The 16,255-nt window shown below is 35.1% G+C and overlaps 1 protein-coding gene across 1 annotated transcript; it reads left to right on the top strand.

The window, feature by feature from the left end:
- Window positions 1-8,296: 8,296 nt before the first annotated feature.
- On the top strand, window positions 8,297-16,255 carry LOC122301661. The gene is made up of 4 exons (XM_043113056.1): window positions 8,297-8,451; window positions 8,548-8,930; window positions 9,095-9,703; window positions 16,152-16,255. The coding sequence occupies exons 1-4, from the start codon at window positions 8,297-8,299 to the stop codon at window positions 16,253-16,255; spliced, it is 1,251 nt and encodes a 416-aa protein (XP_042968990.1).

Raw genomic sequence — 16,255 nt, 5'->3', positions numbered from 1 at the left:
TTTTGTTCGTTTCATCTCTCTATCATCGTGGGTTTGACGCGTTCAATTTGACGGCCTCAGTGCTTCATTGCCTTCCTAAATATGAGTCAGGTGGCTGATACCGGGCTGTCTTGGGGTCCCGACTCCCCATCATAAGCTAAGTACTACACGTTAAAACAAGTCATTTCGACCATCTCTACTCCCATTTTTTTTTTTTTTGCAAAACAGTAACAAGGATACAGTTATTTTAAAACCTATTTTATTCATGGAAAATGCTTCTTGAACCAAAAAATGGACCTAAAATTTTGACCAATTGTATTTTTTATTTTTTATATCTTTTTAATTTTTATTTAATGATTAAAGAAGTGATTATTAGTGAGTTGATATTTTTTTTTCAGTTTTAAAAAATATTTGAAGATGTATAAAAAATGATTGGAAAAAAAAGAGTAGATTTACTATTCTATCTACTCTTCGGTCCATTTCTTTGGTCTCAGTAGCACTACACTTTATTCAAACTGTAAAATGAATTAAAAATTTGTTGTTGATTTATCCAAAACAAGTTATACAAAAAACTTAAAAAAAAAACTCGCATAAATTTTATCCATATGGCTTTCTAAATATATTTACACACTTTCACAAATCTTAATACAAAGATTATTTCAAAGATTTTTATCTATAAAAAACAGTTTATTTTTTAAAAATCTATTTACACAAATCCAAATAAAGAATACTTCTAAGAAACTTTTCAATAATTCTTAAATTTTTAAAATCCATGAGAATTTTTTATAACCAATCTAAGTTGTATTAAACATGGTAAGAGTCTTAAAGTGAAATTGTGTGTTACAAGCTTTGTGGCAGCTGTTGAGGTATGTACTGAGCTGCGTTTTACAAATATTGTATTTGAGGGTGATGCCCTGACCATAGTAAATGCTGTAAATAACATAGCTGAAAGCTGGGCCAGGTATGGACAGTTAATAGAAGACTTGAGAAGTATGTTTTCTGGTTCAAATAGATGGAAGTTGCAACACATTTATAGGGAAGGAAATAAGGTGGCACATAGTTTGGCCAAGAAAGCAATTGATTTAGATGAGGAATTAATTTGGATGGAAGACTATCCAGAAGAGGTGTTCTCTCATGTATTTTTTGACAAGTCTGTAACAAGTGGTTGTAGTGAATGAAATAAAGATATAAGGTTTTATTCAAAAAAAAAAAAAAAAGTGAACTTATGTCTCATTATGAATTAAATTATGTTTCATTATGTTGTCGAGTAATGGAAGAGCAACAAACTTGAATAAAATTATCATTATTTCATTTGTAGAAAAAAATTTAGAAAGAATTAAAAAAAATTCAGAAGTGTTCACTCAACAAAATCGAGAGGTAACATATGAAATTTTAAGAAATCTAAAAAATTTTAACACATTTTTAAGTGATTTATTTCCGTGTAAGTGATGAATGCACAAAATTATTTAAAATATAATACGTTATTAAATAAAATTAATTAAAGTTAATAAAGTTTAACTCGTTGTTTAATATTGTTAAGGGAAGAGCTCTTAGCCGGTAAGGTGAAAATCCAATTTTAGCACCGGTCAGTAGAATTTTCCCATATAGGACATGTAACAAATCTTCATCTACATTTATATGCACAAGATTCCTTTCTTATTGTCCATCTCTTCTTCCTATTTTCTCTCTTTCTTCGCCACCCCACTGCAACTTCCTCTTTCTCTAAAATACTCTCTAAAAAATATGTTCTCTCTTTCTAAAATACATTCTCCTCGCTTTCCTCCATAGGTTGAGCAATATAATCTAGTTTACCATTTTGCTTTCATGAAACAAAAAGAGTCAAAAAGGTTGGGTGACCTTTTCCCAACTCTCTATGAAAGCAGTAAAAGTTTGCTACTAGCTGATTAGCAACAACTTTGTTTTGTTTTGTAAGATCTAGATTTTCATTGTCATTTTGTTGTTGTGGGTATCTTTTGGACTGGTTAGACATGTGTAAAAAGATGATGATAATTTGGTTTGGTTGGACTGGGTATCTTAGGGTTGTACAAAAATTTGAAAATTTGACTACTCTACTGACTTTGCGCTGTCAAAGTTGGAGCTCCGATAAAACATACTCAAATTTGGGGGTTTCTTTGCTTTCTTGGTCAGGCTCAAATATGTTTTTAGACTGACTCTTAACTCTGACTCCATCATTCGACCTTTGCCTTTCTTGTACCTCCGAATATGATATTAGTTTACATAGGTTATATAAAATATGTATTATTTATATATTGATCATATATATTCATGTTGAAAGTCTATAACATATATAATTACATTTAACACTATACTTGTATGTGTTAATTATTATAGAATAATATACATACATTATGATATATATATATATATATATATAGACTAAGGGTCTAGTATTATAACATATAATTAGAAAATTGGTATGTAATCTTACATATAGAGCAATGCTTATATTTATAAACAACACATAATTAGTAATTAGAAATAGTGATAGCTAAATGTGTCAATACTAGATATTAATAAATTAATAATTGTTAATAATCAATACTAACAATTAAATTCAGGGTTTTAAAAAATTATAACATTGATAAATAAAAAATATTGGGTTAAGGGTTAAAAAAAAAAGGTTTAGGGTTTATCAAAGAAAAAGCCCAAAACAAAATTTATAAAAAAAATAGGGTTTAGAAAATAAATGAAGCCCAAAACCGCACCAGCCCAATGGAAGCCCAACCTAGCCCAAATTCAAGATCAAAACATCGTTATTTAGATAACTATAGCCATTGTCCAACCCATTTAAAGTAAAATGGCATCGTTTGTATTTGAGAACACAATGTCGTTTAGATGTGGAGCCCTAAAATATAACCCTAAGCCCCCGCAACCTCACAGCGTTGTGTTTCTCCTCTCTCTCTTCTCCTTGATGCATTCGCAGCTACGCTCTTCTTCCTCATCTAGGCCATCCTTAGCCTTCACTCATTGACCACCACTGCCCCTCTCTGTCAGCTCCTCATCTAGCATCCTTGGCATCATTTCTCCTCTCTCAGTAACACCTCTTCTAGGGGTGTTCAACCGGGCCGGATAAAATCCAGCCCGGTCTGAAATCCGGTTTTACTGGATTCCGGTTCAGGGTTTCAGCCCGGATTAAATCCGGATTGGAACCCGGATTGAAAAACCCGGACCTATGTGGTCCGGACCCGGATAAAATCCGGGTTTCATATCCATAACCCGGTAAACTGGGTTTCTATATAAAGGCCAATTAAAACCCTAAGTTTCCATCCCCTCCCCCCCGATTCTGCTACATCTCCTTCCCCTCCCCTCCCCTCCCCTCATCAGCTCTCTCTCAACCCTAGCTACGAAACTGTAGCCGCCGCCGCTGTGATGGTTTCTCCTCTCGGTAAGCCTCTCTCTCTCTCTCTCTCTCTCTCTCTCTCTCTCTCTCTCTCTCTCTCTCTCTCCATCTTTGAGCATTTCGGTAAGCCTAAGTTTTTGAAATCTGTTATATATCAACAGAGGTGAAACCCTAATTCTCGCATCCTCAAGCTCATATCAGAGCCTTTTCCTCCTATAATCCCTTCCACCACCTCTCGTAGGGACCGAGTAGTGCCTCACCGAGTCTCCTTGCGCGGCTTCCTCGCCCTCACCGAGTAAATTATCCTCTCCATTCGGCCTTCTTTTGATGTTTGCTTCCCTTTATGTTTTCCTTGAACAGAACAAGAACGGAACAGTGCAACTCAACTGGAAGATGCAATGTTGTTGTTTTAGTCGTACCCAGATCATAAAACAGTTAATAGTTTTAGATTCATGATGGGGTGTTTCCTTTTCTTGAATTTTCAGGGCAACCCAGATCATAAAACAGTTAATAGTTTTAGATGTTGGGTTTTTTTTTAAACATGGCTTGTGTGTGTGTGTATGTTTTTTTTAAGCATTTGAGGGTTTCCGGTGGTAGCGTTTTTCTTCCCTAAAGCTTTAGATCTGATGCTATTTGGTTTATTATTTAAATTTTATTGAAAATTATTCCTTGTGAGTTATGATATAAACAGATGCTTGATGTTATAAACAGATCCTTATGAATTATATTTCCCTGTTCATTTATTGTTGTTTATATTTCTGTGAATTGAAGCATTTAATTAAGCGTGAAAATGAAATAGTTGAGAAGGAAACAAGCATTAACTAAAAAAGGAAATTCTAGAATGGTCAAAGGAGAGGCAAGACATACAATTGGTGTTGCATTTAGTTGGAACAATCTGTAAACGAGAGCATAAATTGTATTTTATATATATTTTATAATAATATCATAGCTCATGATACTCAGTGCTGCCTGTTTTCTCAAAATATGCATAATATAAGATGTAGCCTTAGATGAAATCAACACACGAAATAACTTCTTTAAAGATGTGGTTTTGTTGGGTTTAAGATGATCTTTGTGTAACAGCCGCTAGAAATTTAATTGTGGAATTTCTATTGACTTTAGGAACCTCGTGAAAACTCCATAAGTTTACACGAATTGATTAATCGCATAGGTTTTAGCATGTCAACCTAGTTAGTGTTATCACTCACTATAGTGCTAGAAATGCGATTTTAATTATTTGAGATAGTTAGAAGTGTCAGAATACATTATAGTCTACACCACTAGGCTTAATTGAATATTTATGATTTTTCAATACTAAGTTTGTTACTTTTATTTTTAGAGTGAATAGTAACTTCGGTAAACGTACTAAGTGCAGTGTTTTTCAAAATCACAGTGTGTAATGTCCAAATTAGGTTAGCAAAATTTTATTTGGACACATGGAAATATTTTAGCCACCTTACTCTTCCAAGTCTACTCCACATTTGGAAAATATATTGAACTGATTTTTGTAGACATTATTGGATAGAATATTTTGAGATAATCTTTTATAGATATTTTGGGTAGGAGAAAACCACACTCAACTCTCAACTCCAAACTTATCACCTCCGTTATCTCGTCCATAAGTATGTCCAGCCAGCACCCATGAACTTATCTTCAATTACACCTTCCAATAAAAGATTATCAAACACTCTCTCTCGGACAGCTTTTAGGAGTTTTTTTACACGCCCATTTCGAAACTGTTGTAAGTGTTTTATCATAAAGTCTCCTTCATATAAGTTGTTCCTTTTTGAGTCTAGTTTACATGGATATCTTATTTGCCCCATTTGAAGATCATTTGGTCAGTCAAATGTTGTGTAAACTATAGAAAGTTCATTCTGGGAGATAAACTGGAGAATATGTTATAGTTTGGAGTTTTTGACCAAGCTAATGGATAGATATTGGTCCGAAATTTTTATGGAGTATTGTTAACATGTATATATGACTATTGGCTGAGGATTTTTGCATGATTAAAGGTTTTGATGAAAGATTTTCTTAGATTTAGAAACTTAGAAACTGGAAGAGGAAAAACAGTTTCTGTTTTGAGAAAGTTTAACTCTTTGGTGGTCTAAACCTATTCTAATGACTTTGATAATTTTATTGGAGGATCCTAAGCATCTTATATACATGTTATATTATTATTTTGAAGATATTTGATGTTAGTTTTAAAGATATGAAATTTTATGCAAAGAGATATTCAGATAAGCCAAAGTGTGGATATTCTTGGCTAAATTTATGTTTTGGTTAATTTCTAACCATGTGATCTTGAATTAGAAGATTATATATTTTAGGACATCTTTTTAAACCATGAAATGGTTTGGTTTGAAGATCATATATTTATAAGTCATAGATCAAGAGATTTATCAAAACTAGTTGAGGAAAAAGTTTTTGTTTTTGGACAAAGTGTAAAACCAAAAACTCCAAATGTTATTTTGTGATTTTGGTGACTTTAGTTTGATGATTTAAAGCATGGTTGATGTTAGGATGATATTATGAATATGTTAGAAGTAAGATTTAATTTTTGAAATTCTTGGAGATGTTTTGATTTAAGGTCAAAACTTGTGATTCAAGTGCTTGGATCTTTTTACAAAAAAGTTTGGTGTTGATTATTAGCTTTTTCTACATGGATGTTTTAAGTATGGTTTTGAACTTAGGATTGGAAGATGTTTATTGCAAAATTTTGGTTTAAGCATGAGTTTTGAAGTTGAAAGGAATTGCAATAAAAATCAAGGGAAATGACCTATGGATGTTTCGGCCATAGTGTGTTTTTCATAGTTGTGTTTTGTTTTAAATTTTTCTGAGTTGATATTTAAGTTTAGGACAAAATTTACATGAAGAGTGTAAATTTTGGAAACTTTTGGAGTTAGTATGCAAAATCCTTAAGTTATGGGTAAAACGGTCATTTTCCCATATGTAGAGAGTAAAATGAAAATTTTACTCTTTAAGTTAGTATTTTCCATATTTCAAATTATTAGTGATTTAGTTCTAACTTTTAAAATCACTAATTACAGTTCCTAGTGATCGCACTTGAAATTTTATAAGAAACGTGGAGATCGAGGTAAGTTAGCTTTTAACTTACTAGCAGTCTACTGTGTATGTGTGCTAAGTAAAGGAACTACAGTGTATGTATGTATGTTATCATATATGTCATGCCATGCCAAGTTATCACGAAATTGTCTATTATACAGAATTTATTCTGTCATCAATTTTTATCTGTTATATAATATATTCTGTCATGTATTACTGTACATTACAAGTATGTCATGTCAAATATATTGTCTATTATATGTTATGTCATGTTACAAAATGTTTCTATCTCAAGTTGGTCATGTATTTCAAGTTATGTTCAAATCACGTTATGTTACGTCAGGGCTCCAGTCCTTTCGTATTCCAGTCACGTTTCATCTTGAGTACATTCAGTTTGTGTACAATACATGGGGCCACAACAACTGTTGAGTATGTATTTAACTGCATTGTGATGTGTAGAATACATGGGGCCACAACAATTGTGGAGTATGTATTTACACGTAGAATACATGGGGCCACAACAACTGTGGAGTATGTATTTTTCATGTTAAGTCAAGTTTGTGTAGAATACATGGGGCCACAACAACTGTGGAGTATGTATTTACACGTAGAATACATGGGGCCACAACAACTGTGGAGTATGTATTTTTCATGTTAATTCAAGTTTCAGAGTAAGTTCATACTAAGTCAAGTTTCAGATCAAGTTCATGTCAAGTTAAGTTCAGTTCATGTTTCAATTTAAGTTATGTCAATTATGCTATGTTGTACGCTAAGTTATGCTTTAATTATTTATGAATTTGATTATGCATTTATACTTTTACTGTCATCCATGCATCATTAGCATGTGTGGAAGTTTTTTTGTTAACTTGCTGAGATTTGTAATCAAATCTCAATGTGCTAGTCCCAACTACCATTCCCCCCGAATGGTAGATCTTGTTACAGGACCTGAGGGAGGATCAGGAGTTGACCAACTAGACACAGTCGACTGAACGACGGTGCATCGTTAATGTTAATATAGTAGTTAAATTACTACTTGTATGATGGAGTTGCATCTCCAGTACTTTTGGATCATAACTATTTTGGACTAGTATTGTGATCTTAGTTGTTCAATAGGTTTTTATGTATGAAGTATGTTTTAAGCATTTGGGATATTTTCAATTTGGTGCATAGTATTACTAAAGAAAAAAAAAAAAATTATCCGCTGCGAATATTGCATATTGTTAGATGCATGTTAGGAACATTGCATCTTATATGTCATGAACGGGGGCATGTAACCTTGTGTTGCATGTCTCGACGCTTCAAATGTCCGTTCGATCCCAAACGGAATTTGGGGGTGTCACAGGGTGGTATCAGAGCAATACGTCTCTGGGCAGTAAATCCACATGTCCTTAGAAAATGCACCAAATATTAGATTTGAAATTTAGTTGTCATTAGGCTTGAATTTCTTAAAGGTATGAGAGGTATTATGTGGTTGTAATACGTATACTCGTGTGTTACAAGAAGGGACAAATGACTCATGGTAGAATACCTCAAAACCCTGAAGGTGGTATCAATCAGGCGAATCATGATTCCCCGATGGATGGAGGATTAGCTGAAGCTGTGCGTATGCTGACTGACGTGCTTAGACATCAGCAACAGCAACAAGTGAACGCACCTAGACCCGAAGTTTGGGGTTGTCCATATGAGAAGTTTATGCTTTACCGTTACCCAAATTTTTTTGGTAATGAGGGGCCACTGAGAGCCGAGAAATGGATTATAGATCTCGAGAGAACGTACGAGATTTGTGGATGTCTTAAGGACCAAAAGGTTCTATATGCTGGATACCTATTCCAAGGAGAAGCTAGAATATGGTGGGATACACGTAGGCAACTTCTAGTTAGGGAACTAGGTAGTATGGCTGCATTGTCCTGGGAAAGGTTCAAGGAAGAGTTTGACAACAGATTCTTCCCAGACTCTGTCAAACAATTGAAAGCCTTGGAGTTTGCATCATTAACACAAGGTAGTTTGACTGTAGAGCAGTATGCCGCTAAATTCATGGCATTGGGAAGGTTTGCACCACACTTGATTTCAACTCAAAAGATGCAGGCACAAAAGTTTCAAGCAGGACTTCTGCCTAGAATCTGAAATTAAGTAGCTTTCCTTAGAATAGAGAATTACCAAGAGTTGGTAAATGTAGCGACGATAGCAGAGGCTGAGCAGAAGGAATTGGCGATCCAGAACATGACCGATCGAAAGAGAGCCATGCCATTTACTACAAGCAGTAGTGCTGAGAAAAAGAGGTCTTTTTCTAGTCCGGAGAAAGGCAAGGGAATAATGATTGGAGGACAGAAGCCGTCCTTTTATTCACCATGCCCTAAGTGTGGTAAGCTTCATTCTGGAGAATGTTACAAGGGATATGGAGTCTGTTACCGATGTGGAAAACCAGGACATATGATTAGAGGTTGTCCTAACGCCAAACAAGGTAGTGGAGCTGGTGATCGCAAGCCAAGGCCCCACATCCCGGCACGAGTGTATGCAGTAACACCCGGTGATTTTGATGTTGACGCACCTGAAACTGATGAAGCTGGTGTCATGACTGGTATTTTTTTAATTTTATATATTTTTTTTCTTTCCTTTTAGTATTTATGATGTTGCAGGTATTATGAATGTGTTAGAATTAGTATTAATATTGGTGTATATTTTTTTTTTTAGGAAGGGTTAATTTGTTTAGGTTCTCGGCTTGTGCACTATTCGATTCAGGTGCGTCGCAGTCCTTTGTGTTTGCAGCGTTTGCACAAATTTGTAGTTTGCAGACTGAACTCTTACCACGACGGGTTGTAGTATTAATTCCCGATGGGAATACAGTATCTTGTACCCTTTTAGTTAAGGATTGTCCGTTAGAGCTAGAAGGAAGGACACTGAAGGCTAACTTGTTAGTATTCGGTCAGATGGAATTCAACCTGATTTTGGGGATGGACTGGCTTTTCAAGCACTACGCTAAGATAGACTGTCGGAAACGAGAGGTTGTGTTTGAACCTCCAACTGAAGACAGGATGAGTTACGCAGGAACATCAGTTAAGGCCACCCCACCTTTGATCTCGGCGTTGCAAGCTAGGAAGTGTATCGATAATGGAGCCTCAGCGTTTCTATTGATAACTGTAGAGGAGACAACCAAAACTATAGGAATCCAATGGATACCTGTGGTTGAAGACTTTCCTGAAGTTTTCGTTGATGAGTTACCTGGTTTACCACCGGATAGAGAAGTAGAATTCCAAATAGAGTTGGAGCCGGCAACAACTCCGACTCACAAGGCGCCATATCGTATGGCCCCTACCGAATTGAAGGAGCTCAAGCTACAATTGGAAGAACTTTTGGAGAAGGGTTTTATCCGCCCCAGTTCTTCGCCGTGGGGAGCACCTGTGTTATTCGTGAAGAAAAAAGATAGATCTATGAGGATGTGTATAGACTATAGAGAGTTGAATTAGGTGACGATTAAGAATAGATACCCATTACCCAGAATCGATGATTTGTTGGATCAATTGCAAGGAGCAGCAGTGTTTTCAAAGATTGACCTGAGATCCGAATATCATCAGCTAAAAGTCAAGGATCAAGATGTGCTGAAAACTGCCTTTAGGACAAGGTATGGCCACTTCGAGTTTTTGGTGATGCCTTTTGGGTTAACCAATGCTCCAGCCGCATTCATGGACATGATGAACAAAATATTCAGACCTTATTTGGATAATTTTGTTGTCATATTTATTGATGACATCTTAATCTACTCTAAGAACAAGGAGGAACACAGACATCATCTAAGCATGGCTTTAACTATACTTAAGGATCAGAGACTTTATGCCAAACTTAGTAAGTGTGAGTTCTGGCTGGAAGAAGTAAAATTTCTAGGTCATGTGATCTCTAGTAGAGGAGTAGCAGTAGACCCGAGCAAGATTGAAGCTGTATCGAACTGGCAGAGACCGACCAGTGTGGATGAGATTCGAAGTTTCTTAGGACTGGCTGGTTACTATAGGAGATTTGTGGAAGGATTCTCCCATTTGTCTGGACCACTCACCGCCCTGACTAAGAAAAATGTGAAATTTACTTGGAATGATAAGTGCGAAACAAGTTTTCTTGAGTTGAAGAAAAGACTTACCACCGCACCGGTACTTACACTGCCGGAACCTCTTAAATCTTTTGTGGTATATAGCGATGCATCTAAGGCAGGACTCGGATGTGTGCTAATGCAAGAAGGGAAAGTGGTTGCTTATGCTTCACGACAACTGAAGAATCACGAACAGAATTATCCTACTCATGATTTGGAATTAGCTGCAGTAGTTTTTGCTCTTAAGATTTGGAGACATTATTTGTATGGTGAGAAGTGTGAAGTCTTCACGGATCACAAAAGCCTAAAGTACCTGTTTGAGCAGAAGAATCTTAATATGAGGCAAAGAAGATGGCTGGAATTAATCAGCGACTATCAGTGCGACATCAAGTATCATCCTGGAAAGGCCAACGTGGTAGCTGATGCTTTAAGCCGCAAGAGCAGACAAGAAGCTTCATCAGTTCCTTCATCAGAAGTAAATTCCCTCTTATGTAGTATGAGAAAACTGTTGATTAGAAACCGTAGTCAGGAAACCATGTTGACTACAATCCAAGAATTCATTCCATTGGACTGGGAAGAACTGAAAGACCGTCAAAAGAAGGACAGTAAACTTGTGAAAGTTGTAAAAAAGATCAAAAAGTCAAAAGGACCAGTGGACTTTAGCCTCAGAGAGGATGAGACTCTGTATTACAAGGACCGAAGAGTCATTCCAGCAGATGAAGAGTTAAAGGAAAAAGTACTAAAGGAAGCTCATAACACACCTTACACTGCTCATCCTGGTAGTACAAAAATGTATCAAGATTTGAAACAGTCTTTTTGGTGGGAAGGAATGAAGAAGGACGTAGCAGAATTTGTGAACAAATGTTCTGTCTGTAGATTAGTAAAAGCAGAGTACCAAAAGCCAGCCGGTAAATTGCAGTCATTGCCAATCCCAGAATGGAAATGAGAGGATATTTCCATGGATTTTATAGTAGGCTTTCCAAGGACCTCAGCTGAAAATAATACTATCTGGGTAATAGTTGATCGTTTGACAAAAAGTGCTCACTTCATACCCATCAAGAATACAGATTCTCTAGAAAGATTGACGAGAATTTATATAGCAGAGATTGTCAGATTGCATGGAGTGCCTAAGACGATCGTATCAGATAGAGACCCTCGTTTTACATCACGCTTCTGGAAAAGTTTACAAGAATCGATGGGCTCTAGTCTGAGGTTTAGTAGTGCATACCACCCACAAATAGATGGACAGACAGAAATGACGATTCAAACTTTGGAAGATATGCTAAGAGCTTGTGTTTTGGATTACGAAGGGAATTGGGAGAAACAATTACCTTTGGTAGAATTTGCTTATAACAATAGTTTCCAGGCCACTATTCAAATGGCACCATATGAAGTCTTGTATGGTAGAAAGTGTAGATCACCTCTGTATTGGGATGAAGTAGGAGAAAGCAAAGTAGTTGGACCAGAAGTCTTACAAGAGATTAAGGACCAAGTACACTTGATTAAAGAAAGGATGAAAACAGCACAGAGTCGACAGAAGAGCTACGCTGATAATCGAAGGAGGAGCATAGATTTTAAAGTTGGAGATTGGGTCTACGTGAAGGTATCTCCTATGAGAGGAGTAAGTCGTTTCGGAGTGAAAAACAAGTTAAGTCTGAGATATGTGGGACCCTATGAGATAGTGGAGAAAGTGGGAGTAGTTGCATATCGTTTGGAATTGCCAACTGAGTTCCATGGAATTCATAATGTTTTCCACGTGTCTTCTTTGAAAAAGAGTTTTGGAAATCAGACACCAATGATAGTGGATCTCGATAGCATACCTTTACAACCCAACTTGACCTATGAAGAGAAGCCAATGCAAATTCTTGACTGGAAAGATAAAGAGTTGCAGAACCGTAAGATCCTATTGGTCAAAGTACTTTGGCAAAATTATAATATTCAAGAGGCGACTTGGGAGAAAGAAGTTGATATGCGAGCCAAGTACCCCCAGTTATTTGACATCTAAATTCAGTCTTGCAGAGTTGTTTTGGGCTTTTGCTTGATTGATACTTTGTGGTTCACTTGTACGGGACTGACAATATCAGACGTTGTACTTCTTTGTTCGAATATCAATAAAGTATATGTGTTTCCTTAACTTTTGAATTGTTACTTATGTCGATTTCGAGGACGAATTTTTTTTTTAGGAGGGGAGATTGTAACAGCAGTTAGAAATTTAATTGTGGAATTTCTATTGACTTTAGGAACCTTGTGAAAACTCCGTAAGTTTACACGAATTGATTAATCGCATAGGTTTTAGCATGTTAACCTAGTTAGTGTTATCACTCACTATCGTGTTAGAAATGCGATTTTAATTATTTGAGATAGTTAGAAGTGTCAGAATACATTATAGTCTACACCACTAGGCTTAATTGAATATTTAAGATTTTTCAGTACTAAGTTTGTTACGTTTATTTTTAGAGTGAATAGTAACCTCGGTAAACGTACTAAGTGTAGTGTTTTTCAAAATCACAGTGTGTAATGTCCAAATTAGGTTAGCAAAATTTTATTTGGACACATGAAAATATTTTAGCCACCTTACTCTTCCAAGTCTACTCCACATTTGGAAAATATATTGAACTGATTTTTGTAGACATTATTGGATAGAATATTTTGAGATAATCTTTTATAGATATTTTGGGTAGGAGAAAACTACACTCAACTCTCAACTCCAGCCTTATCACCTCCCTTATCTCGTCCATAAGTATGTCCAGCCAGCACCCATGAACTTATCTTCAATTACACCTTCCAATAAAAGATTATCAAACACTCTCTCTTGGACAGCTTTTAGGAGTTCTTTTGCACGCCCATTTCAAAGCTGTTTTAAGTGTTTTATCATAAAGTATCCTTCATTAAGTTGTTCCTTTTTGAGTCTAGTTTACATGGATATCTTATTTTCCCCATTTGAAGATCATTTGGTCAGTAAAATGTTGTGTAAACTATAGAAAGGTCATTCTGGGAGATAAACTGGAGAATATGTTATAGTTTGGAGTTTTTGACCAAGCTAATGGATAGATATTGGTCCGAAATTTTTATGGAGTATTGTTAACATGTATATATGACTATTGGTTGAGGATTTTTGCATGATTAAAGGTTTTGATGAAAGATTTTCTTAGATTTAGAAACTTAGAAACTGGAAGAGGAAAAACAGTTTCTGTTTTGAGAAAGTTTAACTCTTTGGTGGTCTAAACCTATTCTAATGACTTTGATAATTTTATTGGAGGATCCTAAGCATCTTATATACATGTTATATTATTATTTTGAATATATTTGATGTTAGTTTCAAAGATATAAAATTTTATGCAAAGAGATATTCAGATAAGCCAAAGTGTGGATATTTTTGGCTAAATTTATGTTTTGGTTAATTTCTAACCATGTGATCTTGAATTAGAAGCTTATATATATATTTTAGGACATCTTTTTAAACCATGAAATGGTTTGGTTTGAAAATCATATATTTATAAGTCATAGATCAAGAGATTTATCAAAACTAGTTGAGGAAAAAGTTTCTGTTTTTGGACTAAGTGTAAAACCAAAAACTCCAAATGTTATTTTGTAATTTTGGTGACTTTAGTTTGATGATTTAAAGCATGGTTGATGTTAGGATGATATTATGAATATGTTAGAAGTAAGATTTGATTTTTGAAATTCTTGGAGATGTTTTGATTTAAGGTCAAAACTTGTGATTCAAGTGCTTGGATCTTTTTACAAAAAAGTTTGGTGTTTGATTATTAGCTTTTTCTACATGGATGTTTTTAAGTATGGTTTTGAACTTAGGATTGGAAGATGTTTGTTGCAAAATTTTGGTTTAAGCATGAGTTTTGAAGTTGAAAGGAATTGCAACAAAAATCAAGGGAAATGGCCTATGGATGTTTCCGCCATAGTGTGTTTTTCATAGTTGTGTTTTGTTTTAAATTTTTCTGAATTGATATTTAAGTTTAGGACAAAATTTACATGAGGAATGTAAATTTTGGAAACTTTTGGAATTAGTATGCAAAATCCTTAAGTTATGGGTAAAACGGTCATTTTCCCACATGTAGAGAGTAAAATGAAAATTTTACTCTTTAAGTTAGTATTTTCCATATTTCAAATTATTAGTGATTTAGTTCTAACTTTTAAAATCACTAAATACAGTTCCTAGTGATCGCACTTGAAGTTTTATAAGAAACGCGGAGATCGAGGTAAGTTAGCTTTTAACTTACTAGCAGTCTACTGTGTATGTGAGCTAAGTAAAGGAACTATAGTGTATGTATGTATGTTATCATATATGTCATGCCATGCCAAGTTATCACGAAATTGTCTATTATACAGAATTTATTCTGTCATTAATTTTTATCTATTACATAATATATTCTATCATGTATTACTGTACATTACAAGTATGTCATGTCAAATATATTGTCTATTATATGTTATGCCATGTTACGAAATGTTTCTATCTCAAGTTGGTCATGTATTTCAAGTTATGTTCAAATCACGTTATGTTACGTCAGGGTTCCAGTCCTTTCGCATTCCAGTCACGTTTCATCTTGAGTACATTCAGTTTGTGTACAATACATGGGGCCACAACAACTGTGGAGTATGTATTTAACTGCATTGTGATGTGTAGAATACATGGGGCCACAACAACTGTGGAGTATGTATTTACACGTATAATACATGGGGCCACAACAACTGTGGAGTATGTATTTTTCATGTTAAGTCAAGTTTGCGTAGAATACATGGGGCCACAACAACTGTGGAGTATGTATTTACACGTAGAATACATGGGGCCACAACAACTGTAGAGTATGTGTTTTTCATGTTAATTCAAGTTTCAGAGTAAGTTCATACTAAGTCAAGTTTCAGATCATGTTCATGTCAAGTTAAGTTCAGTTCATGTTTCAATTTAAGTTATGTCAATTATGCTATGTTGTACGCTAAGTTATGCTTTAATTATTTATGAATTTGATTATGCATTTATACTTTTACTGTCATCCATGCATCATTAGCATGTGTGGAAGTTTTTTTGTTAACTTGCTGAGATTTGTAATCAAATCTCACTGTGGTAGTCCCAACTATCATTCCCCCCGAATGGTAGATCTTGTTACAGGACCTGAAAGAGGATCAGGAGCTGACCAACTAGACACTGTCGACTGAACGACGGTGCGTCGTTAATGTTAATATAGTAGTTAAATTACTACTTGTATGATGGAGTTGCATCTCCAGTACTTTTGGATCATAACTATTTTGGACTAGTATTGTGATCTTAGTTGTTCAATAGGTTTTTATGTATGAAGTATATTTTAAGCATTTGAGATATTTTCAATTTGGTGCATAGTATTACTAAAGAAAAAAAAAATTATCCGCTGCGAATATTGCATATTGTTAGAAGCATGTTAGGAACATTGCATCTTATATGTCATGAACGGGGGCAGGTAACCTTGTGTTGCATGTCTCGACGCTTCAAATGTCCGTTTGATCTCAAACGGAATTTGCGGGTGTCACACTTTGGATATGCTCAAATGTTAATGTTTAATGGGAACTTGAATTCAAAACAGTGTGTTGTGTATCTGGATATGCCAAGTGGATTTTATCAAAACCAATGGCTCTTCTATCTCCCTATTTACTTACTTAAATGTTATCTGAAATAATTAGATTTTTGCTATCTGAACTTTTTTATGTCGTTATGCTCTGTTGACGACTGGGTGGAGCACATTCTAGAACCACAAGAAGCTGGTTGCAGGGGACAAGCTGATTGA

This window comes from Carya illinoinensis, chromosome 2 (assembly GCF_018687715.1).
Source record: "Carya illinoinensis cultivar Pawnee chromosome 2, C.illinoinensisPawnee_v1, whole genome shotgun sequence".
Taxonomy (NCBI): Eukaryota; Viridiplantae; Streptophyta; class Magnoliopsida; order Fagales; family Juglandaceae; genus Carya; species Carya illinoinensis.
The sequence above is the reverse complement of the archived record's forward strand: the minus strand, read 5'-3'. Positions and strand labels throughout refer to the sequence as shown.

Excerpts from the sequence above, each read along its gene's own strand:
- LOC122301661 (XM_043113056.1), top strand. The coding sequence starts at position 8,297 with ATGGCTGCATTGTCCTGGGAAAGGTTCAAGGAAGAGTTTGACAACAGA. Across the intron at positions 8,452-8,547 it reads AAATTCATGGCATTGGGAAG|AATAGAGAATTACCAAGAGT; the intron begins GTTTGCACCACA and ends AGCTTTCCTTAG. Across the intron at positions 9,704-16,151 it reads GACTCACAAGGCGCCATATC|ATTTTTGCTATCTGAACTTT; the intron begins GTATGGCCCCTA and ends TGAAATAATTAG.